This window comes from Tribolium castaneum, chromosome 2 (assembly GCF_031307605.1).
Source record: "Tribolium castaneum strain GA2 chromosome 2, icTriCast1.1, whole genome shotgun sequence".
NCBI classification, from domain to species: Eukaryota; Metazoa; Arthropoda; class Insecta; order Coleoptera; family Tenebrionidae; genus Tribolium; species Tribolium castaneum.
Genome location: NC_087395.1, coordinates 18,029,017 through 18,053,071, shown reverse-complemented (window position 1 = coordinate 18,053,071; position 24,055 = coordinate 18,029,017). Strand labels below are relative to the sequence as shown.

The window sequence follows — 24,055 nt, the reverse complement described above, 5'->3', positions numbered from 1 at the left end:
TATTGATGTTGACCATTAGTTTGTAATTAAAAAAACTAATTGTACACATGTAACATGTGGATAAATTAATTGATTTTAACACACATGTTATTCAAAACAGACAAAACCAGACTTACAAATTTGTAATTTGTGCTAATTAGTACCTACAGAATGTTTCATTGAAAAACGTATTTAATTGCACCTCATTTCAATAAGTTTACATAATTATTAGCAATAGATATGTAATTTAAAACAACTATACGAATCATAAGTGCAAAAAATTGTTTTCAAATGCCTGCGACTCTCCTAACAATTCTTGAGAATACCGATTTAAAATAAAATATGGAGTAAGTTTGGTTGCCTAACTAACCGCGCAACAGTTCTGTTTTCGCAAAACCGTCCCGTCGCTATTTTCCCTTGATACGTGCCAAATGCGTGCACTCTTCAAATTTAAACCAAAGAAATCAGATTTGAAAAACTAGTTTATCAAAGGGGATAGCATCACTTGAATTGCCAAATCTGCAATTAATTGCCAGGCCTGATCAAGCCGTGATAAGGGACCGATCTTCCAAAGGCGTCCGTTTCAAATCTTGAAAACCCAGCTTATTAATAAAATATCGCGATAATAACCGCGAGTGGGAACCCGAGATTGGCGTTCCACACCGAATTGTCAGTCTTGCCGCGGCAGCGCTACTCCCAGCAGTTCGCCAGTCGCCTCTCCCATCCGAGCCATGAAGTGCGCCCGTCGTAATGACAGTGTAGGCCCAAATTGCTCCCAATCTTCCAATAATGGAGCCTAGAGCCGCCGCCGCTCTCCAGTTCAACGCGAGCCGAGGCCACAAAATGGACGCCGTCCCGAAGCGCCTCAAGCCGGAGCCCGAGGAGGCCGAAGCGGGCCCGCGGGCGCCGTCGCCGAGCTTCCGGCGCGAGAACAGCACCAGGTCCCTGCGGTCGGCCTACGTCGGCGACGCCAAGACCAGCAGCGAGTCCGGCAGCCACCTCTCGAAGCCGCTCTCCGACGCGGCCTCGGTGCGCTCCTGGGCCTCCGTGGGGATGGGCTCCACCGACGGCAGGAAGATGATCGTGCGGAGGGTGCCCACGTCGCCCGTTGAACTCTTCAACATCGTCAATCCGCCGACGTAAGTTTGGAATGCTGCACTGGCCTCGCGCTGCCTTTTACTACCAGTTTCTGCTAAGAGCGGTACAACGCAACCAAAATAGAAACCTGGAACCACGCGAAGCCTCACATGCTTTTCCCTATTTACAAGATGACGAGATTAAGTGTCATCTTAAAGTCAAATACTACCCGGTGATAACCCAGCTATCAGCGATTCATTATTAAAAGCACCACACTTTACGCCAATTAAGATAACTGCTCTTCAAATGGAAAAAATATTTATTTTTAATCCGTCTTTAAAAATAACTTTCTAAATAAGGCACTTGATTGAAGCTCCCAAGCCCCGAGATTAGCATAATTTATGTACAATGAACGCACATCATAAAATCATGTCACCAGTAGCTGCTTTATCACGGATCATCTCACAGACCAGCTAATTCGCTTTCATCAATTGTTCTTAAATCCGGGTAAAGGATTTAAATACTGCAAACAAAAATACTCGTGTCATTAGTGTAGAAGTAGGTTAATGGACCAAAGTCTCAATTTTTGGAAAATTTTTGCCAGCACGGAAAAATAATCAAATGACGACGTACTGTTTACGATTTAACAAAAGCATGGGTGCTTTGATGATTGGTTGATTGATTGAAGAATGGAGAGTCAAAAATTGTTTAAACATAAATGGTGTGAAAATGTTACAGAGCGCTGACACAGTGGTACAAATATATCGTTTTTGATAATACCACGAGAAAATGTATTTTTAAAGACAAAACAATGATAATTGATAACAAATTAAGAAAAAAAAACTGTTTGGTAAATAATGAAATTTAAGTCTCACAACACAATTCAACTTTCACAGAACGCAAGTCATTTTGATGACTTACAAATTTTGATAAAATTAAATACATACTCCTTTAACCTTTGGGTAAACTTATTAACAACTTGTGTTAGACCAAGTTCTACAGTTCCAATATTTAAAAAACGCATAGAATTTATATAGTCATTTGCGGTTATTTTTGAAAAAATTCTCCGAATTCTCCGATTTATTTTACAAATTTTACATTTTGTCATTATTCATATTTGTGACGTTATTAGTTTATTTAGTGTTTTTGATAGTGCATTCCTATTATATTTTTCTACTAAATGAAATAAAAGTTATAAATAAAATAAAATAAGTTATCAATAATAATAACAATAACAACACATAAAGGACTTCAGCTTTCTGTTCTAGTCTTATTTTATAAAGGATGATGTTTTTTTTTATATAAGTTTTTTTGTATTTAAGTTTCATGTTAGACGTGTTGTGATGCTAATTATTAACAAATAATAATAAAAAAACAATCACTCCTCACAAAATAAGACCAGTACAGAAAGATAAAACACTGTGTGTAAAAGTTATTTCATTATTTTTTGTTTCCTTTATTCTTTGTATTTGCTAGAATGATAGATCAAACACCGTAACAGAAAATATGGGTTATCATTTAGAAGCTCACTCTGTATATACTGGATAATCGGTTACAAACACTCATAAAGAAAGATATTCTCAATTTGTTTTGTTGGTAGAAAAGTTTTGAACATCGCCTTAGAAACAATAACCATATTTAAAGGCATCTAGAATAATCATAATTTGTATGAGTGTCGCTAAAAAGTATGGATACAGTTAAATATTATAAAAACTATTCACCAAAACTTATTTGAAATTTGGTGTATGCTTAAGAGTATATAAATTCTATCATTTCAGATGTTTATAAAATTTCTATCTCCATTTGTTCTTCGGATACAAGGCTAACTTGATTTTTTTTAAATAGCAACAAGGGTCAAATTTAATATTTTTGTTCTATGGTATAACACATGCATACCTTAATTTAATCGAAACTTAAATAAAATCGAAAATTTTGAAAAAAGAAAAATTTTGTTAGCCTTGGAAATGTTGTCTTTATCTATGGTTAGCTCTTTGCTGTTTAAACATTGACCAAAAATAAGTGAAAGTTAAAAATAATTGTTAAAATAACACTTTTAACTGAAAAAGAACACGTTTTAATTAAAAAAAATTAAACACAAAATACTTGATTTTTATGCTACAAAAGATGTTCAAAATGATTTCCACTAACTTCTTGACTTTCTGTCTCTATGGTAAACCAACATGAAATTTTTTTTCGCTCAGTTCTACTTAAATATGCCATTATTAAACTAATTATTGCACCCAAGATTAATTTTTGGCTAATTATATAAGTGACAGATATCGCTAATAACAGTATTTTCAAAGCTAACTTAATTTTACTATTCCATTAAAATTATGAATGTTTATTTTTTTACCTTTTAATAAAACTAAAGGTGGGTATTATGTTACATCACTGAATTTAAAGAAAAATGCTCTTTTAAAAACTATTAAATTTGATCCTTCGTGCCATTTAAAAAAGTCAAGTTAGCCTTGTATTTTCAAAATAAATGACGATAAAAATTTGAAAAAGCTCGCAGATGATAGAATTTAAACAATTTTAACTGTTTCCCAATTTTCAAGGTTCTCTGTTAAACCGTTTTGAAAATATTTAACTGTATCCAGACTTTTTAGCGACCCTGTATACAGTAAAACCTCTATAATCCGACTATACACATCCAAACACTACTATTATTTATTACAATTGTTGTTAATGAGTATAAGGTTAAAATATACTTTTGAAGATTACAAAGTTATTTTGGTAAACCAAAACATAGATAATACAGAGAATGCCTTGCTTATTGTATTTTCAGTTTCGAATATTCGACAAAAAATATTCATCAAAAAAAATTGGAGATGATCTGTTTCCATTACTAAATCAAAACATGTTATCCGCCTTTTCACACTAAAAAAGGTCTTTTAACATATTTCTACAATTAAAAATAAAACAAAAAGCTGGTAACTTGCAGGAAAATAGAAATTAACAACTGGGAGTGATTTTTATTAACTGAAACTAAATAAAACAAAAAAAGGTAAAAAAATAGTGAGATGACAAACATTCGACTCATCTATACAGGGTGTCCCAGCGAAAAGGTCCATTAGTCACATTTAAATGTTAGATAAGTAAGCAGCAGATACTAACCTCCTGCCTCACCTAAATATACAAAGTGTTTCGAAAATGAGCTACAATACAAACTTATATTTTTTTAAATGGAGCATCTTATTTTTTTTACATTTTTGGATGTAGCTTTTAAAACTAATGATTTTGACCTAAACTTTTATTGTTCACTTTTGAAATATTTAAGCTCTGTTACTCAAAAATTAAGATACTTAGAAAAGTGGGACTTTCACCAGTTCAAAGCAGAAAGTTCAAGCTTTTTAGCTCACTACAGTTCAGAAAAATTAAAGTTGAATAAGTTAAAAATTTCAAATTTTAAACACCCTATTTCTTATTTTTGCATCTAAAAGACCTTTAAATTATCTATCTAAAAACAGTAACAGTTAACTGTCTCTTGCTGATTAGTGATTACTCAAAAGATGTGTATTTAACTTGCGTTACGTAGTGCGTTAAGCAATTGGTACTGATTTAAGTTTGAATTTTTCAAATTTTCTAGTTTTCCTAGTTTTTGAGTAGTGTGTTTTTAAAAAAACTTAAAACATTTCAAAAACTAATCAAAATCGACCAATAAAAACCATTACTTTCAAGATCTACATCAAAAAATGCAAAAAAAGTATTTCATTTATAAACAACATAAATTTGGATTGTAGCTGATTTCGAAAACATCCTGTAACATTTAAAGGTGAGTAATGTACTTTACCTACTTTACCTACACTCTATAATTGGTAAAATAGTATTTTCAAATTTGAAATAAATTTAATTTGAAAATTTAAATTTTATCATTTTTTTTCACCACATAACACAACAAAATTTTAGAATAAAAACCAAAACGATCGACAAACTCTCAATTGCATTTTAATGGGGTTTTAAAATATTGTTAATACGTACTACCAGTAAGACGATTTCCTCGTCTACTTCAAGTGAAAAATTACTTTGAGAAGCACATCGTTGGATGTCGGCGTTACCTTAAGTATGATGACATGACACATTCACAACAGAACTCAAATACATTTAAGTTTTGTTAAAGTAACTAGTGACAAGCAAGTTGCAGATACAAAATTATTTGTGAAAATTAAAAAAAATGCTAGTTCTTGAGATGTTACTGTATTTTTGATTTGTATAATAATAATTTATTTAAACTCCTTGTAGGTAATGATAAAGAAATTGTGACGCTATAACAAATTATTTGCCTGTAACATGTGTAATTGCACTATTTGCTGGTCTAACCCACATCGATTAGAAAAATGACGTTAAAAATAACGCAATCGAATTTTGTGTTATCTCAACACACCAGTTTGTAAAAAATTGAAAATCTATTTCATCACGGAAGTAAAACGATGACTATCCCAGTTAGTCATCCAAAAATTTGAATATTCAAATCCATTCAATGATTTCGTTTTCTCTCGACCACAAAGCTGATTTCCACTCCATCGTAAATTGGACCTTGTGCAGCGTCCAGTGAATGGCGAACAGAACAATTAATTCCACACCACGGGACAAAAATACTTGAAACGAGCAAAAATGAATGAATTCACGTGACAAGTAAAATTTAACGCTCCGTGGTCCGGGTTAACGTCCGAAATCCGTCGGATTTCCAGCGAAAATCCTTGGATGAAAACGCGCTTTGTTTTAACGATTCTGGAGAGTGTGTCTGCAACCGCATGACGTGACGGCTCGAGGATACGACGAATTAGCATAAAACAAGAGTCTCAGGTTATTTGACCTATCGTTAGTGAAATAATTTTGAAAAAACGCCGAGGTTGCTACAGCGGACCACACAAACACTCCGACAGGAACGGCGAATTAGAGGTCAGATTGGCCCGCAAGGCCGCTATTAGCGCATCCTCTGCAGGAAGTGACCGCTTTAGCTCTGCACGGTACCGTGGAGACATTTCGGAATTTTCGCTGAATTAGCGGCTTAATTTGTCACTTTTACACAATACTGCCTCAAATATTTACATCTCGTTACAAACAAATTACTTTACACATTTATCGTAATTTATTAAGCAATCTGTTCGCGCGATGACGTTGGGTGTTTTCGATTGAAGTGGAAAGTGGCAACAATACAAAGCCCATCATCCCGGAGTAATCTTTTTCTATACAACTTTGACGACACTGAAATGATAAAATTCAAACGCGCACGGCACCGTGTAAATAATTAAGTCGAAGGCTCTTTCTCTCCAACTGACCTGGATTCGATTCAATTGTCTCCCGCTTTGAAAATAATTGGAAAAAACGTTTATTTTAAAATTCCCGACTGGCGCCCGGCCAGGGCCCACCGCCCTTCATGGCAAATTTCACTGTTGACTAACTAATTCACAAACTAGACTAAATATAACGTGCTAATATTGGTTTTTACCGTATAAATACGGCGATAAGAGCCTGAGAATTCGATTCAAGTGCAATGGGTGCGCGTAAAGTGTACTACCTCAGGCCCAAGCCAAGGATAGACCAGTACGGGTTCATATTTCCAACGATTCTGTAAGTACCTACCAAGAAAATCGTGATTTCTAATTAAATAAAAAAATGCATTTTACACGCCTGACTGTACATTCAAAAGGTATCTCCCCTAATTTTTTGGTAATTTTTTAATTTTTAATTGAAAAAAGTAATTTTCGACCAAAGAGTCAAATTCTGAATTTTATACTAAACTACGCGTATTCACTTCGGATAATTGTTTACAAAATTAGCTAAAAAAATAGCAGTCAAATTTTGAATTAAAGGCACTTTTACATTTTTAAAATTTGAAAAATGATTTCTATTTTATAAATTTAGGTGCCAATGTGAACTGTAATTGGGGTAAGATTGTAAAAGATTTCGTTGGGATATTTCAATGCAAGCATCAGTTTTTGTCAATTTTATTGCAAGACTGTAAATAAGGGGCTTCAAAAAGCTCGGCTACTGGCTCGTGATCCCTTTGTTGGCAAATTATACCATCTTCTAACAAATCACGCGTCTGGTTTGCGTATAAATAAAAAAGACCGATTTAACAAACAAATTTAATAAACCAAGTAAAAATTTATAGTTCTGATACTTGGGTTCGATGGGCTAGCAGGTGAGGATTCACTTTGTCTAAAAACTGTGTAGTTAATTAACAGTTAGTGCCGAAAATCTCACAAAACTGCTACGACTTTATTTATTAATAAACAAATTTAACAAAAATCGAGAATGGTCCTTATCTCCGAAACTAAGAGGTTTAGACAAAAACGAGTGACACATTCTCGGGTCCGTTTTTCAAGAAAATAACTTTGGTTAAAACCGCATTCCGCTATCGACTTTTGTTTTCGACTTATAAACAAAAGTTGATATTTTTTCATAATCTTAAAAAATTCATATCTTCCTTTTTATAAATGGTAGACACGTGAAACAAAGACATTATACAGGCAGTTTTTTACAGAGAATTTAATAATCTTATCAGCGATTTTTTTTAACTATTCGTTAAGCTGTAATACTAATAACATAAAGTTGTCTTTTTTTAAATAGGAATCATAGTTGGCTATGACATTTTCAAAAGGCTTATTTTTTTTGAACTGAAAGCAATATAAATACAGTTTGATATTTTTGTATACTTTTGATAAAAAATATATCTAAAATATTTGAAAGTAGTTGGCCATGGAAAAATTATTTCACATAAAAGCTGTGAATAATCTAGAAATTTTGTCAACGGTTATTAAAGTGAAAAATGTGAAATTATCAAAATAAGGTATGTTAAAGGTTTCATTTGACCAAATATACGACCGCCGCAGACTTTAAATATAAAAAAAATGTACAGAAAATTGAAAACGATGTGTCACAACCATTTGATGACACTTTTTTATGATTTAGTGAAGTGCAATGAAGGTAACGTCGATAATGTTATGCATTTTTTTTACCGTAAATAGGATTTGATTTTGGAAAATAAAATTTTATTGACAGGCAATCATACGATTAAGAAGATTTTTTTTCAGACATTTAATGTTTAATTAGAAAATAGAATGACAATAAATAAATAAATAAATAAATATTTTTATTTATAGAATGACAACGTAAGCTGGCCATTTTAAATTTAAAAACATAATTTTTATTAATCGCAAAATTTGATCTAATAATAATTTATTATGCTGTTATTTAATTAATTAGTGTTTAAAAAATCATTCAATTATAAATACTTCTTAGGTAATACATTTTCCATAGTTTTAATTGAAAATCTAAAATTTTTTCATGGCCTACTATAAAGAAAAAGCGAGATGTTATGTTTTTTTCTTAAATATTTAAAAATAATGTATTACACAAATAGACATATCAAATCAGAAAAAATAAGCTTTTTGAAAATGCCATAGCCAACTATGATTCCTATTTAAAAAAATACAACTTTTGGTTATTACAGCTAAACGAATAGTTGATAACATTATTAAATTCTCTGTAAAAAAGTGCCTTTAATTTAAATGTGTATCTGTTATAATAAGAAAGATAAGAATTTTTTAAGATTTCGTTTAAATGTCAACTTTTGTTTATAAGTCGAAAACAAAAGACGATAGCGAAATGCGGTTTGATCAAAATTATTTTCTCAAAAAACAGACCCGAGAATGTGTCACTCGTTTTTCTCTAAACCTCTTAGTTTCGGAGATCCCCTATTTGGATATCCAAAATGCAGCACCCTGTACAGGCTGGGATTTTCATTTCATCAGAAGTCGCGATTTTCTTGGGTGCGCGATAAGGTTGCCCCACCTGGTACAATGGAATATCATTATTGGAGGCAAGGTGAACAGTGAATTATGTGAAGTCACGTGTGTTCCATGACGATTTTTAAACTGTCGGTGTACAACTACAATTACGTTAATTAGGCGGTACAGGATTTTCCCCCTTTGGTTTCGTACAAAGCAGATCGAAGATAGAAATATTAAAGCGCAGAATGTAATTGCGGATCACATGTCACCGCCTGAACGGAAGTAATTAACAAGGTCGGGCTGAGCGCACTACATGGTTTTTCGAAATTTCAGGCCCCCCGAAGAATATTTATACGACGGCGAGAGTGACGACGGCAGTGGCGATGACGAAGACAGCGTCTATATTAAACCACGAAGACAAACATGGTCCAACAAGCTCCAATTCGTCCTGGCCTGTGTGGGCTACAGCGTCGGCCTAGGATCGGTCTGGAGGTTTCCGTATTTATGTTACAAAAGTGGTGGAGGTAAATAAGGTCTAGGTGGAAAAATTCATACACAATCATCAAAAGTGGGTCAGATGAGGTCGCGTTGCGTAAATGTGACGATGATAAAAGGAAATTTCGAGTGAACTTGAAAATTCGACTAGATTTTGGGAGGAAAACGCGAGGTCGCGGCGCGTTGTTGACTCACAACTTCAAACCTGCTCAGTGTTGTTATGTAATGAAGTTTTGAATTAATGACACGTCCTTTTCTTGTTCGTTTTACTCCGAAAAATCTGTTACACTTGATTGATTGATCGGTTTTTGACTCGCAAATAGTTTCCCAACCCAAACACTCATGTTCGAGTAGCAACTTTAATGACTTATTGTTGGTTTCCTCAATGTGATAAAACTGTCATAAACGGTGTCTCATGCTTCACCAACAACAATAAAGTACAAACCAACTCATTCTAGTGAACCTAATCATTTCATAAAAAGTTTATTTTACTACGTCCAAGCACAAAAGTAGCCCAACTTTTTAAAATTGTATCAGCTTGACCAATTTTTCACTTTCTCTCTTCAAAAATTACAACAAATACACAAAATCCAGTCTGATTAATGCAAAGTCTATTACTTCTCGTTTTATAGTCAACTGTACGTAACTATAAACCAAACAATCGAAATTCTGCTGTAAAAAATTATATCATTTCATAGTTGTCACCAAATGAATAATGATCAAGGTTTATGCTACACTATAACACCATTTCGTAACACTTTGACATTTAAGCAAACTTTTGTTACAGAACTAGGCATAAAAACTGAAAATATTTTTGAAATAGTACACCTGACGCTAATTAACTCAAAAATTCAAATATTCTCAAAATGATAGATCAAACACCGTAACAGAAAATATTGATTATCATTTAGAAGCTCACTCTGTATATACTGGATAATCGGTTACAAATACTCATAAAGAAAGATATTCTTAATTTGTTTTGTTGGTAGAAAAGTTTTGAACATCGCCTTAGAAACAATAACCATATTTAAAGACATCTAGAATAATCATAATTTGTATGAGTGTCGCTAAAAAGTATGGATACAGTTAAATATTATAAAAACTATTCATCAAAACTTATTGAAATTTGGTGTATGCTTAAGAGTATATAAATTCTATAATTTCAGATGTTTATAAAATTTCTATCTCCATTTGTTCTTCGGATACAAGGCTAACTTGATTTTTTTTTAAATAGCAACAAGGGTCAAATTTAATATTTTTGTTCTATGGTTTAACACGTGCATACCTTAATTTAATCGAAACTTAAATAAAATCAAAAATTTTGAAAAATGAAAAATTTTGTTAGCCTTGGAAATGTTGTCTTTATCTCTGGTTAGCTCTTTGCTGTTTAAACATTGACCAAAAATAAGTGAAAGTTAAAAATAATTGTTAAAATAACACTTTTAACTGAAAAAGAACACGTTTTAATTAAAAAAAATTAAACACGAAATACTAGATTTTTATGCTACAAAAGATGTTCAAAATGATTTCCACTAACTTCTTGACTTTCTGTCTCTATGGTAAACCAACATGAAATTTTTTTTCGCTCAGTTTTACTTAAATATGCCATTATTAAACTAATTATTGCACCCAAGATTAATTTTTGGCTAATTATATAAGTGACAGATATCGCTAATAACAGTATTTTCAAAGCTAACTTAATTATACTATTCCATTAAAATTATGAATTTTTATTTTTTTACCTTTTAATAAAACTAAAGGTGGGTATTATGTTACATCACTGAATTTAAAGAAAAATGCTCTTTTAAAAACTATTAAATTTGATCCTTCGTGCCATTTAAAAAAGTCAAGTTAGCCTTGTATTTTCAAAATAAATGACGATAAAAATTTGAAAAAGCTCGCAGATGATAGAATTTAAACAATTTTAACTGTTTCCCAATTTTCAAGGTTCTCTGTTAAACCGTTTTGAAAATATTTAACTGTATCCAGACTTTTTAGCGACCCTGTATACAGTAAAACCTCTATAATCCGACTATACTTTATATATTTTCTTGTTCGTTTTACTCCGAAAAATACATTTGTGATTGATTGATCGGTTTTTGACTCGCAAATAGTTTCCCAACCCAAACACTCATGTTCGAGTAGCAACTTTAATGACTTATTGTTGGTTTCCTCAATGTGATAAAACTGTCATAAACGGTGTCTCATGCTTCACCAACAACAATAAAGTACAAACCAACTCATTCTAGTGAACCTAATCATTTCATAAAAAGTTTATTTTACTACGTCCAAGCACAAAAGTAGCCCAACTTTTTAAAATTGTATCAGCTTGACCAATTTTTCACTTTCTCTCTTCAAAAATTACAACAAATACACAAAATCCAGTCTGATTAATGCAAAGTCTATTACTTCTCGTTTTATAGTCAACTGTACGTAACTATAAACCAAACAATCGAAATTCTGCTGTAAAAAATTATATCATTTCATAGTTGTCACCAAATGAATAATGATCAAGGTTTATGCTACACTATAACACCATTTCGTAACACTTTGACATTTAAGCAAACTTTTGTTACAGAACTAGGCATAAAAACTGAAAATATTTTTGAAATAGTACACCTGACGCTAATTAACTCAAAAATTCAAATATTCTCAAAATGATAGATCAAACACCGTAACAGAAAATATTGATTATCATTTAGAAGCTCACTCTGTATATACTGGATAATCGGTTACAAATACTCATAAAGAAAGATATTCTTAATTTGTTTTGTTGGTAGAAAAGTTTTGAACATCGCCTTAGAAACAATAACCATATTTAAAGACATCTAGAATAATCATAATTTGTATGAGTGTCGCTAAAAAGTATGGATACAGTTAAATATTATAAAAACTATTCATCAAAACTTATTGAAATTTGGTGTATGCTTAAGAGTATATAAATTCTATAATTTCAGATGTTTATAAAATTTCTATCTCCATTTGTTCTTCGGATACAAGGCTAACTTGATTTTTTTTTAAATAGCAACAAGGGTCAAATTTAATATTTTTGTTCTATGGTTTAACACGTGCATACCTTAATTTAATCGAAACTTAAATAAAATCAAAAATTTTGAAAAATGAAAAATTTTGTTAGCCTTGGAAATGTTGTCTTTATCTCTGGTTAGCTCTTTGCTGTTTAAACATTGACCAAAAATAAGTGAAAGTTAAAAATAATTGTTAAAATAACACTTTTAACTGAAAAAGAACACGTTTTAATTAAAAAAAATTAAACACGAAATACTAGATTTTTATGCTACAAAAGATGTTCAAAATGATTTCCACTAACTTCTTGACTTTCTGTCTCTATGGTAAACCAACATGAAATTTTTTTTCGCTCAGTTTTACTTAAATATGCCATTATTAAACTAATTATTGCACCCAAGATTAATTTTTGGCTAATTATATAAGTGACAGATATCGCTAATAACAGTATTTTCAAAGCTAACTTAATTATACTATTCCATTAAAATTATGAATTTTTATTTTTTTACCTTTTAATAAAACTAAAGGTGGGTATTATGTTACATCACTGAATTTAAAGAAAAATGCTCTTTTAAAAACTATTAAATTTGATCCTTCGTGCCATTTAAAAAAGTCAAGTTAGCCTTGTATTTTCAAAATAAATGACGATAAAAATTTGAAAAAGCTCGCAGATGATAGAATTTAAACAATTTTAACTGTTTCCCAATTTTCAAGGTTCTCTGTTAAACCGTTTTGAAAATATTTAACTGTATCCAGACTTTTTAGCGACCCTGTATACAGTAAAACCTCTATAATCCGACTATACTTTATATATTTTCTTGTTCGTTTTACTCCGAAAAATACATTTGTGATTGATTGATCGGTTTTTGACTCGCAAATAGTTTCCCAACCCAAACACTCATGTTCGAGTAGCAACTTTAATGACTTATTGTTGGTTTCCTCAATGTGATAAAACTGTCGATAAACGGTGTCTCATGCTTCACCAACAACAATAAAGTACAAACCAACTCATTCTAGTGAACCTAATCATTTCATAAAAAAGTTTATTTTACTACGTCCAAGCACAAAAGTAGCCCAACTTTTTAAAATTGTATCAGCTTGACCAATTTTTCACTTTCTCTCTTCAAAAATTACAACAAATACACAAAATCCGGTCTGATTAATGCAAAGTCTATTATTTCTCGTTTTATAGGCAACTGTACGTAACTATAAACTAAACAATCGAAATTCTGCTGTAAAAAATTATATCATTTCATAGTTGTCACCAAATGAATAACGATCAAGGTTTATGCTACACTATAACACCATTTCGTAACACTTTGACAGACAGATAAGCAAACTTTTGTTACAGAACTAGGCATAAAAACTGAAAATATTTTTGAAATAGTACACCTGACGCTAATTAACTCAAAAATTCAAATATTCTCTAGTAAATGGCGTAGCACGAGCGCCTACATTTGAGTCATTTATCATTGTGTTTTTACCGATTATATCACTCCCAAGATAAATAAAACATTATTCAATGAACATCGTGCATTTTCAAATTTTTAACGGTAATGGCTTCCCGGAACATAAATTTGTTTCAATTTTTAGTGCCAAATTAGTTAACTGTAAGTTACAAAACGGAAGTTTGTTAGTTTTTGAAAACAATACTTTAATTCAAAGGAATTGATAACGTAATCAAAATCTTTGTTTTTCAACTCGGAATGGTATTTGTTTGTTACACATCTCCATCTGCTGATATTAAAACAGATAAATCATCCAAATGTCTACATATGTTCTAAAATTGGAATGAATATACTACAAGGTGAATAGTAGACCTCAAACAAGTCAAAATAACTGAACTGCCGTTTTTTAATTTATAGTTGACGAATAAATTACAGCGAAGTCTTGAACTTCTCCAACAAAAATCGTAAAGAAATACGATCTTAGAGGTTAGTTCTTCAAAACCTATCACACAGCATTAAACAAATTAAGCTAAAATTAGCAAAAACATAGAAAAAAGTGTCCTCACATTAATGAAATTATAAAAAAGGAACAAGTTTTACTTCAATTTTTTGTGGCGAAGATAGCACTCACTCAAAAATCACCGATTAATAGCATTGTAAGCTTAAGAATAAAGTACTCAAAAGACGCGAACTTCGTTATATTGCATTTTTTACGAATTTTTAGAGGCGAAAGCGGAGGTTTCGCGCTCTACCTCAATTCAAGTTAACTTATTTTGACTTATTTTGAGTTTTACTATCACCCCTTAAAATAATACCATCGCGACTGCATTTTTGAAAAAATCCCAAAAATAAATACAAATCTTAATAGCACAAACAATAGTTATATTTTTAAAAGGAGAATTCTGAAATTACAATCATGAAAAATTTCAGAGGTCTTGAGTAATTGAGTTTTTTTACTTCATATGATGAAATCAGTAGGTCACTCGGTCGATTTTGAGAAAAAAAGAGTTTGCGTTTCGGTTTGGTGTTTTATTTTGTAGTTAACATTTTAAGCCTTCTTTTTAATATCTGAATCCTAGATTATAAACACTGTTTTAAAACACGTTTCCCATAGCAACGTGTTTTCACTATTTTAAAACAAGCTTTCCATAGTAACGTGTCTTAAATTAAAATGTTCCTACAATTTTTTTTATGGGTAATCTGTTTTGCTTATTTAAAGCACGCAGCAGTGTGTATAAATCCAACTTTCAAAAACGCGCGTTTTTAAAAGTGTCCATAGCAACATCAATAAAATAATCCAAGAAACGTGAATGGCAACTTTTTATGATTTTGTACTTTTTTATGATTTTTTATTATAATGATAATCAATTAAAGGTATACTGATTTCACATTACATTATTTCCAATTTTTGTAATATTAATATCAGTATTTATGATTTCAGAATGTACCAATAAAAAAAATAATAACGTAAAGTATTCGTGAATAACTGGTCTTTAAAGACCTCTATACCCACTTATACTTTAATATACTATTATACAGTTATACAGGAGAATTTGTATTGTCAGGATTGGTCAAGTTAAAGTAGATTCAAATTTGTCGATTATTACAAACTTTTCATTTAAAAATTATTGAGTACTTTGCAAACTAAAATTAGAATTAAATAAGTTCAAAACATTACAATTTCTAAAAAAAAAAAAAGAATTGCAGACTAACTTTTTAATCCGAATCTTTGTAAGACGATTGATATCTCCCCGGAGATTCATTCTATAGGCACACACTAATAACTCGAAATTTTAAAAATCACGCACTACTAGTTGCCTATTTTAGCCACTCAAAAATTCACAGTACAAGCAAATGAAGAAAATCCTAAAATGACAATACAATGATTTTTAGTTTCACATTTTATAAACAATTAACAATATTTTTAAATAAAAGTTTTAATATATATTTTTTCATTTAAACAGCCAGTGTTGCTTAATACAATTAATACAATTAAATTGCGTAAGAATATGCATAAATCATTAAGAAAAAGTATAATCTGTTTAACTAATTGATACAAAGGTACGAACAAAGATGTTTGATTCACTGATTTTTGTTTTGATCACATTACTTAGAATTTCATAGGTTATCACCAAAAAAAAATATTCCCTGTATTATTTGAAACACATCTTGAAGATCATTTTTTGAGAAAATAATTTCGGTCTTTTATTTTAAATAACAAATATTTGACATTTTACTGAAATCTTTAAGTATTGGCGAATTCCGAGTTCAAAGCGTTGTAGAGAACCATTTCGCTAGCCCAAATATGGAAACAAAATAAAGATTCGGGGCTTCCCCACAAAGATTAAATGGTTTGAAGGTGCGCTTCACTTTGAATTGCGTTTTCTTCAAAAGTTGGCTAAAAATTGTTTATTGTTTAGATGATTGTGGAGAATAATAATGTAGCACAATTTCTTGAAATATAAGCTTTATTTAGCAGTAAAAATCTCCTAAATTTTTGTTATTTTTATAATTTTTAAATGACAAAAAATTAAGATTTTTTTACTCCAAAATAAAGCTAATTTTTTGAGAAATTGTTCTTCATTATTATTCTCTACAGTCATCTACACCATTAGTACCAATAACCACTGAAACTTTTATCGTGCATTTGAAGAAAACGCAATTCAAAGAGTGATCTTCAAACCAGTGTATCTTTGTGGGGAAGCCCCGAATCTATTTTTTTTTCTATATTTGGACTACTGAAGTGATTCTCCACAATACTCTGAAACTCGAAATTCGCCTATTTTTTGACACACATAACGTATGAGATAAAGACATTACAATGCACTTTTTTGTGTAGAATTTAATAATGTAATCAACGTTTGTTTTCTGTCATACGTTTTACTTGATATTTCTTTAATACTACACTGTTTACGCTATAAAGATTTGTTTTCTGGCCACTTTTTGGCTGGCGGTAAACTTATTAACAGTTCCTACAAATAAATTTTTAATCGGAGTAGTTGTCATTTTGAATATCTCTCACCCCAATCGTCACTATTTAGGTTTCAAAATCAAAACTTTCCACTGAATTTTTCCTCGAAATACTGAAAAAACATCTTCACCTTTTTAGATCAAATCAAAGCACTTGAAAAACTATTTGTCATTTATATTATTTTCAATTGCAGACCGTCTTTGTTTATTTTCTAATCAACAATTATATCAAAGCTAAAAAAATCAGGTTTTTGATAAGCACATTCGTATCTCAATAACAATCAAACGGGTCATCATTCAATAACTCCATTAGTCATTACAATGGTTCCGTGACTTTTACCTAATGAATATTAAAATTCAAATGCCATTTTCAGGAGTGTTTCTCATCCCTTACGCGATCATAATGATAGTCTGCGGCGTCCCCATGCTGTACATGGAGTTGAGCGTGGGCCAGTACACCGGCCGCGGCCCCATCGGCGCCCTGGGCCACCTGTGCCCCCTTCTGAAAGGTACCCGTTCCAAAGCGCCCAACTCTTACTAATTGTTTGTCCAGGAACCGGTCTAGGTAGCGTAGTCATCTCATTTCTCATGTCAACCTACTACAGTGTGATAATAGCGTACGGAATTTACTATTTCTTCACTTCGTTCAAAGCGAAACAGCCGTGGGAGGACTGCTCCCACCGCTGGAACACGGACGAGTGCTGGGTCCCCGGCAAGTCCTCCCCCAGCATCGCCAAGCCCAACGACAGCCAGACCCCCGCCGAGCAGTTCTACGAGTAACCCATCCCGCCCCTAATTTCCAAACCGTTACGTCTGCTCTTTCCAGCAAAAAGGTCCTCCAGATCGGCGACGGCATCGAGGACTTCGACAGCCTGCGCTGGGAGCTGGTCGCCTGCCTGCTGTGCGCCTGGGTGATGGTCTATTTCGCGATCTGGAAGAGTATTAAGTCCTCGGCCAAAGTGCGGTATTTCACCGCCACGTTGCCCTTCCTGCTCATCATTGTCTTCCTCGCCAAGAGTCTGACGCTGGAGGGGGCCGACAAAGGCATGCGCTATTTTTTCAAGCCCAAGTTCCAGCTGCTCCTAGATGCCAAAGTGTGGGTCAATGCCGCCGCCCAGACCTTCAATTCCATGGGCATCGCCTTTGGTTCGATGATCTCGTTCGCCAGCTACAGCAAATACAACAACAACATCCTGCACGACACTCTGGCCGTGTCGTTTGTCAATGCCATAACGAGCCTTTTGGTTGGGATTTTCGCGTTCGCGACCATCGGGAACATCGCCTCCGAGCAGGGAACGTCGATCGAAGCCGTCATCGATGATGGTAATTAAGACCCAACCACGGGCGAGATTTTACCGAACTTCTAGGTCCCGGCTTGATTTTCGTGGTGTACCCCCAGGCCATGGCCAAAATGCCGGCAGCGCAGCTCTGGGCCGTCCTCTTCTTCTTCATGCTGATTTGCCTGGCTCTGAACAGCCAAGTAATGATAAAGAAACGTCATAAGTATTGTAATATTGTTTCATCTAGATGTCTTCCAGTTTGCGATTGTTGAAGTCGTGGTGACTTCCATTCAGGACGGCTTCCCGGCGTGGATCAAGAAGCACCTGATGTGCCACGAGGTCCTGGTGCTGATCATCTGCGTTGTCTCGCTCATCTGCGGACTGCCGAACGTCACGCAGGTAGAGCGGAGTTTACGCACAAACAACAGGTTGTTTGTTGTGCTTTTAGGGCGGAATTTACTTCTTCCAGTTGATAGACCACTACGCCGCGTCGATTTCCATAATGTATCTCGCGTTCTTCGAAGTGATTGCAATTGCGTGGTTTTACGGCGTGACGAGATTGAGCAAGAACGTGAAGACAATGACTGGCCGCCAGCCAAGTCTCTATTTCAAATTCTGTTGGCTGATCGCAACCCCGCTTATGATTTTCTCCGTCTGGGTCTTCTGCATGATCGACTACGAGTCACCGACTTACAACAACGGGGAATACCACTACCCGATTTGGGCCATTGTGATCGGCTGGATCATCTCGGCTTTGTCAATTCTATGCATTCCGATTTACATGGTGTACGTGTTTATGAAATCTCCCGGCAATACGTTCATGGAGGTATGCGGCTAAAATGCCTATTTGGCTTTACAGTCCTACTTGAAATTATTTGATGTTCTGGGACGAGTCGAATTGGTTCCCAAATTCTGTAATCCGCTCTAATTATAGTCGAATTGGTTCCCGGAGATGGTCGAATTGGTTCCCATCGGTCAGGTAGGTCAGGTACACAGATTAAAGTATTATGATAACAGAAATGGCGTTTGTAAGTGTATGAACAAATTTACAAGTTCCAAAACGCTCAAAAACAAATCGTATTTTAACAATTTAAAGGCTATGGATAAATATTTCTTCGAGTATTCAAGTACTTCCAAAACGATGAAGAAGGCGCATAGAACTTAATGGGTACTATGTCGAAAAATGTTAAAATTATTTTTGTAATTTGTCTCTATTTTGATGCTTTAATAGTATTAATAGACATATTAACGAACGCAACGTCATCAAGTGAGATGTCTTAATAGTCATTACTAGACGAAACATTTTACGAAATTTACAGGAGAGCATTGGGCTTAAAAAATTACATTCTCCTTTTTTTAAGTAACCAGTTAGCCATGAATAAATGAAATTTGTTGTTGGATTTTGTGCCAAGAAAATAATTATTTGAACATTTCTACCAGCTTTAAATCTAAAATATTAACATATATTTGGCTTAATCCTTTTTACCTACTTGCTCATGCGGGAGCCAATTCGACCATCACCCGGGAACCAATTCGACCGTTACCTTTTACAGAATTATACTTATAGAGATTATTGGGAACCAATTCGACCACGACCGATGTTCTACATTACGTATACTTACACTTCCTTTTTCTTTTCTAATTTTCTTATTTCATCCATTTTTTTCCTTTACTATTTTCGTTTAGAACGTTTTCCCTATCAAACAATCTTCTAACGACTCCCTTTCTCCTCCACACAATCTGCACATTCTTTCCGAATCTTCCCTACAAAATTTCGTTCTCCCTTTCCTCATTTCCACATCTAAATCTGTCTAATTTTTTTATCTTTATTTTTCATCTTATTTAAGTATTTGGGGAGTTCATCGGTAATAAGCAGGGTATATTTTACCTTATAGTACCTCGATTCTCTTATGCATGTTATTCTTTCCCCTTTATTCATTCTTTCAATTTCTATAAACGCATACCCCTTTTTCTCATAGTATTATGAATTTTTGAGTATATGGTCTAATTTTGCTTTTATTAGCAATTTTCTCGAAAACTATAAGTCGGAGAACAATGATCTTATTTTGAAAAAAATATATCATTAAAAGAGCTTTCCAACGATCATAAACTTCATAGGGTTATTTCTAATAGTTCCGAAGTTATTGCTCGATAAATGTTCCGGGTACCGGAAATCGACCAAAATCGCGACAAAAAAAAAACAAAAAAATCGAACATATGGACATATAGGATGAAAAGGCGTAGAAAAGTTCATGAAAAGGCGTTCTTTCCATCTAACATTTTTATTTGCTTTTTTGATTTCTGCATTCAAGCATCAAATCTCAGCGCTATTTTTCCTGATTCCTCTCTTAATTTTTTTCTTTTACTTTCTTCTCTTACTATGTACCCTGGCGTTTGTTGATTTAGCCCTATCATCCATTTTGTTACAGAATGAGTTTAAAGTAACGCATACAATTCATATTTTTTATTTTTCAAAAATTTAGAAAATGCAAAAACACAAAAAAGCCTACCTTTTGGAACAATTTATCCTTAAATGTATCAGCAGGTGTTAATCTCAATTGCAGTTTTGTGGGTTCACCAAATATAATTTTAATAATTTTTATTATTTTTTAATATAATTTTTCATTATATATAATGATTTTTTTTAGTGGAAAAATTCTAATCTTAAATTTAAACATCTCAATAATTTACAGTTTTTGTTGAGCAATACTTATAGTTTTTGATTACGCAGTTGTTTTGATAACACTTTGTAATCAAAAATAAAATCTTTTTTAACTTTTTATTCACTTTTCAATTCCAACAAAAAACACTTTAATATAATTTTATAATTACGAAAAACCGCACAACCAAAGGCAACACTAGTATTTACCACCATATGCTTTTAAAATGACTGTATCTAGTGTAAGAAATTAACAGTATATGCAGATTTGCTAAATAACCCATTAAATGAGGAATTACGAAAATTTCGTTAGTTTTCGGCAAGTAAGCAATGTCATCAGAGGGCGTCTAGTTAATTTTATTCCGGAATAATTAGAAGCTCTACTAATGAGCTTTTACAACTGTGCTATTTATTTTGAATGTAGGTGAACCGATCGCGTAAATTTTTTTTTTAATTTTTATAATAAAATTCATATTTTTGTTATTACAAAACAATACTTTAGATTAATGAAAATCATCCCACTTAAAAAAATTCTATGACTGATCAAATTTGAGCTCAATTAAAACGGTAAGTTACCTGATTTTGCATTTTTTTTTTTTTTGAAAACTAATTTACGAATTTAAAGCGTTACTTTAAACTCACTCTGCAGGTACTCGTACACTAATCTTGCACCCGTTCGATCTCCTCGTATTTCTTCCATGGCCACACTTCTGCTCCATGCTCCATTAATTATAATACTTTTGACTAAGCTATCAAACATCGTTATTTCTTTTCTTGAAATTTTCACCAAATTTACGTTCTCTCAAGCTCCACTCATTTCCCAAACCCTAACTTGCTTTTTTTGCAACTTCTTTTATATGGGCTGTGTCTGACATCTTGTTATTTATTACATAACCCAAATACTTCAACTCTTTCACCTGTTCTATATTTTCCCTTCCCATTGCCATTCATCCTCTTTTTTCTTTTCTACTTTTCTTTCCAAACACCATCATTTTTGTTTCATCTACATCTACTTCCAATCTTTTATTTCTTACGTATCTTTCCATTACGAGTATTTTTATCTTTTCCTTCATCTCACTTTTGCTCTTTCTCACACTTTCTCTCTGCCTATAACTATTCCACCTACTTGTACCTCATCTATGCCCCCACGTATGCTAATGCAGGGCTTAAGAGACAACCTTGTCTTTCGACTTTGATTGTCCAGAAAGATTTACTCGTCTCTTCACCTACTTTTACTTGATTCATCGTTTCTTCATAAATTTCCTCTGTCCAACCACTTGAAGACCCCTTTCTCCCTTAAAATTTGGTTTATTGTAAATTCAGTTAATTATTTTTTTCTGCAATTTTGGGCAAACTCTATTGAGGACTTAATATAACCTTTATTGTAGGTTTTCTGTGGCATATGGCTATGCTTTGTTTGGAATTCCCTCTTCTCCTGTAGCTTTCTTTTTTTAACTTTTTGTCTGTTTCTATTTCTTCTTTTGTAAGTTTGTTTATTTCCTCTAATGGTTCCGTACTTTTGGTTCCGGTACAACTGTTTTAAGTTCCCTCCAGTACTTCCATAAGTGATCTTTCCATTTTTCCATACCTATGTTTTCGTTTTTTTTGTCTTTAGTTTTTCTACTCTAATTTCCTTTATTTTGTTAATTTCTTCTTTTTCTTGTTCCTGTTTTTTTTTCTTTTTTGACAATTTTCCTTGTTCCGTTTTTTGCTTCCAGCAAGATATTATGATTTTATACCTACTCTTTTTTTCAATTTTTCGCATTCGAATTTCCACAGTTCTGACTCTGGTGTAATTACCTTTTTTTTCTGTCTTCTCACTTTTTCTAGTACGTTTTCTTGCTTCCAGATATTATGTTTTTGCACTTGCTCCTTTTGTCGATTCTAACTTCCTTTTTCAGTTTTTCGCTTTCTTTATTTTGCAGAAATTGAAAAGTAGTTTGAAGTCGGACCTCCTCGACAAGTGCCCCAAGTGCGAGGAATTCGACTGCGAATGCGTGGTGAAAGAGGGCGAGATCGAGCCGATGTTGGTGATGCACAAGCCGGATTCGAAAGACTCCAACTCCACGAGCGTGCCCTTCTACATTCCCCTAAGCCGCGTCCCCACGGTCCATAAATTCGATTTGGAGAAAGTGGCCGTGCAAAGGCCCCTCTTTTTGAACATCGATAAAGTCCAGCGCCACAAACTGGACAATTCGAAGGAAGACGTCCTCAAAAATAGTGTTCAAAACGGGACGATACCCGAAGAAGACAGGTTGCAGGCCGATGATCTAGCGTCCGATAGTACAAATACCGAAGTTCAGCAAGAAAAAGATTACTCGTCTCATTCAAACATACACCTTGTGGCGGCTGATGCAGCGAATCAGTTGAAAACGTGTGAGAAGGGAGATGGGGAAGTGCAAGCGAATGGAGGTGAATGTGATGGCGCCAAAGAGTAGTGGTTTCGCGTGACCAATTAACATTCCCTTAATTAAGCTCATGATTAGTCTAGTTGTAAATTCATTATAAATGAAACAATTGTGATATAGGTAGAGTTTTAACTTAAATTGGACCTAAATACGTAATGTATCAAATTTCAAACAATAAATCAGCAATCACGAGATTTTCATTTTTAATAAACATGTTTTTCAAATTTTTATGTCGAGACATTGACGCAAACGTGCAGTTGGCGTTCCGCGCAATAAATAACTTTAGCATACGCTTTCATGTCCGTTTTAAGACACATTTATTTCAGTGTTTTTATTAAAAAAAGTTAAGATTTAATTTTTTCGGTCTCCAACAATAACATTATTTCGAAATGAGTTGGTTATTTTTATTAAGTTTCACAACATTCTTAGTTTATCAAATATAACCAATTTTAAATGGCGTAGTCCTACTTGTGATTCCTCAAATGAAAGGTATTTCGTATTTTCATTAAGAATTTTTTTAATTTGATTATTTTTTTTTTAATTCATAAGAGTTTGGAAGTCTTCTCGTAATGATCCCTGAAGTTGTATGCACAAAACAAATTTGCATGTTTATTTTTAAATGAAATTTAGATTGATATTTTATTATAAACCACATTTTGGGTCAGAAGTAAAAAACGAATCTAAGGTTTTCAAATGATCACCATTTTCCTCCACGCAGTATCCAAAAGTTTTTTTTACCGTTTTATTTAGTTTTCTGATGATGTTTTAAAAAGTTACAGACTTTAAATTAGTGTTCCACTACTATTTTCAAGCACAATTTAATTTAACTGCGTTTTTGAAAAAAGTGTTTTGGTAAAATTTAAAAATTTTCACTCAAAAAAAAATTCGATGAGCCATAACAACTAAATATTTGGACAAAAACTCGTTTTATTTTTAATTACCAAACTGGTTTTATTGCAGCAACAATTAATTCACA

General features: G+C 33.0%; 1 protein-coding gene across 2 annotated transcripts; it reads left to right on the top strand.

Moving 5' to 3' along the window:
- Nucleotides 1-516: 516 nt before the first annotated feature.
- Nucleotides 517-23,273, top strand: LOC658080 (sodium- and chloride-dependent GABA transporter ine). Of its 2 annotated transcripts, none has more exons than XM_964493.4 (9): nt 517-1,118; nt 9,129-9,319; nt 17,107-17,241; nt 17,286-17,508; nt 17,559-18,055; nt 18,100-18,212; nt 18,271-18,411; nt 18,461-18,838; nt 22,597-23,273. In XM_964493.4, the coding sequence occupies exons 1-9, from the start codon at nt 769-771 to the stop codon at nt 23,107-23,109; spliced, it is 2,541 nt and encodes an 846-aa protein (XP_969586.1). In that variant the 5' UTR covers nt 517-768; the 3' UTR covers nt 23,110-23,273. The 2 variants fall into 2 exon arrangements, with proteins under 2 accessions (XP_969586.1, XP_015839016.1); XM_015983530.2 differs by lacking the exon at nt 517-1,118 and adding an exon at nt 6,483-6,630.
- The last annotated feature ends 782 nt before the right edge of the window (nt 23,274-24,055 follow it).

What these genes read in the sequence shown, in the direction of transcription:
- LOC658080 (XM_964493.4), top strand. Translation starts at nt 769, where the DNA reads ATGGAGCCTAGAGCCGCCGCCGCTCTCCAGTTCAACGCGAGCCGAGGC. An exon ending in CCTGTGCCCCCTTCTGAAAG is followed by an intron (nt 17,242 to 17,285) that starts GTACCCGTTCCA and finishes TTGTTTGTCCAG; the next exon opens with GAACCGGTCTAGGTAGCGTA. An exon ending in CCGGCAATACGTTCATGGAG is followed by an intron (nt 18,839 to 22,596) that starts GTATGCGGCTAA and finishes TTTATTTTGCAG; the next exon opens with AAATTGAAAAGTAGTTTGAA.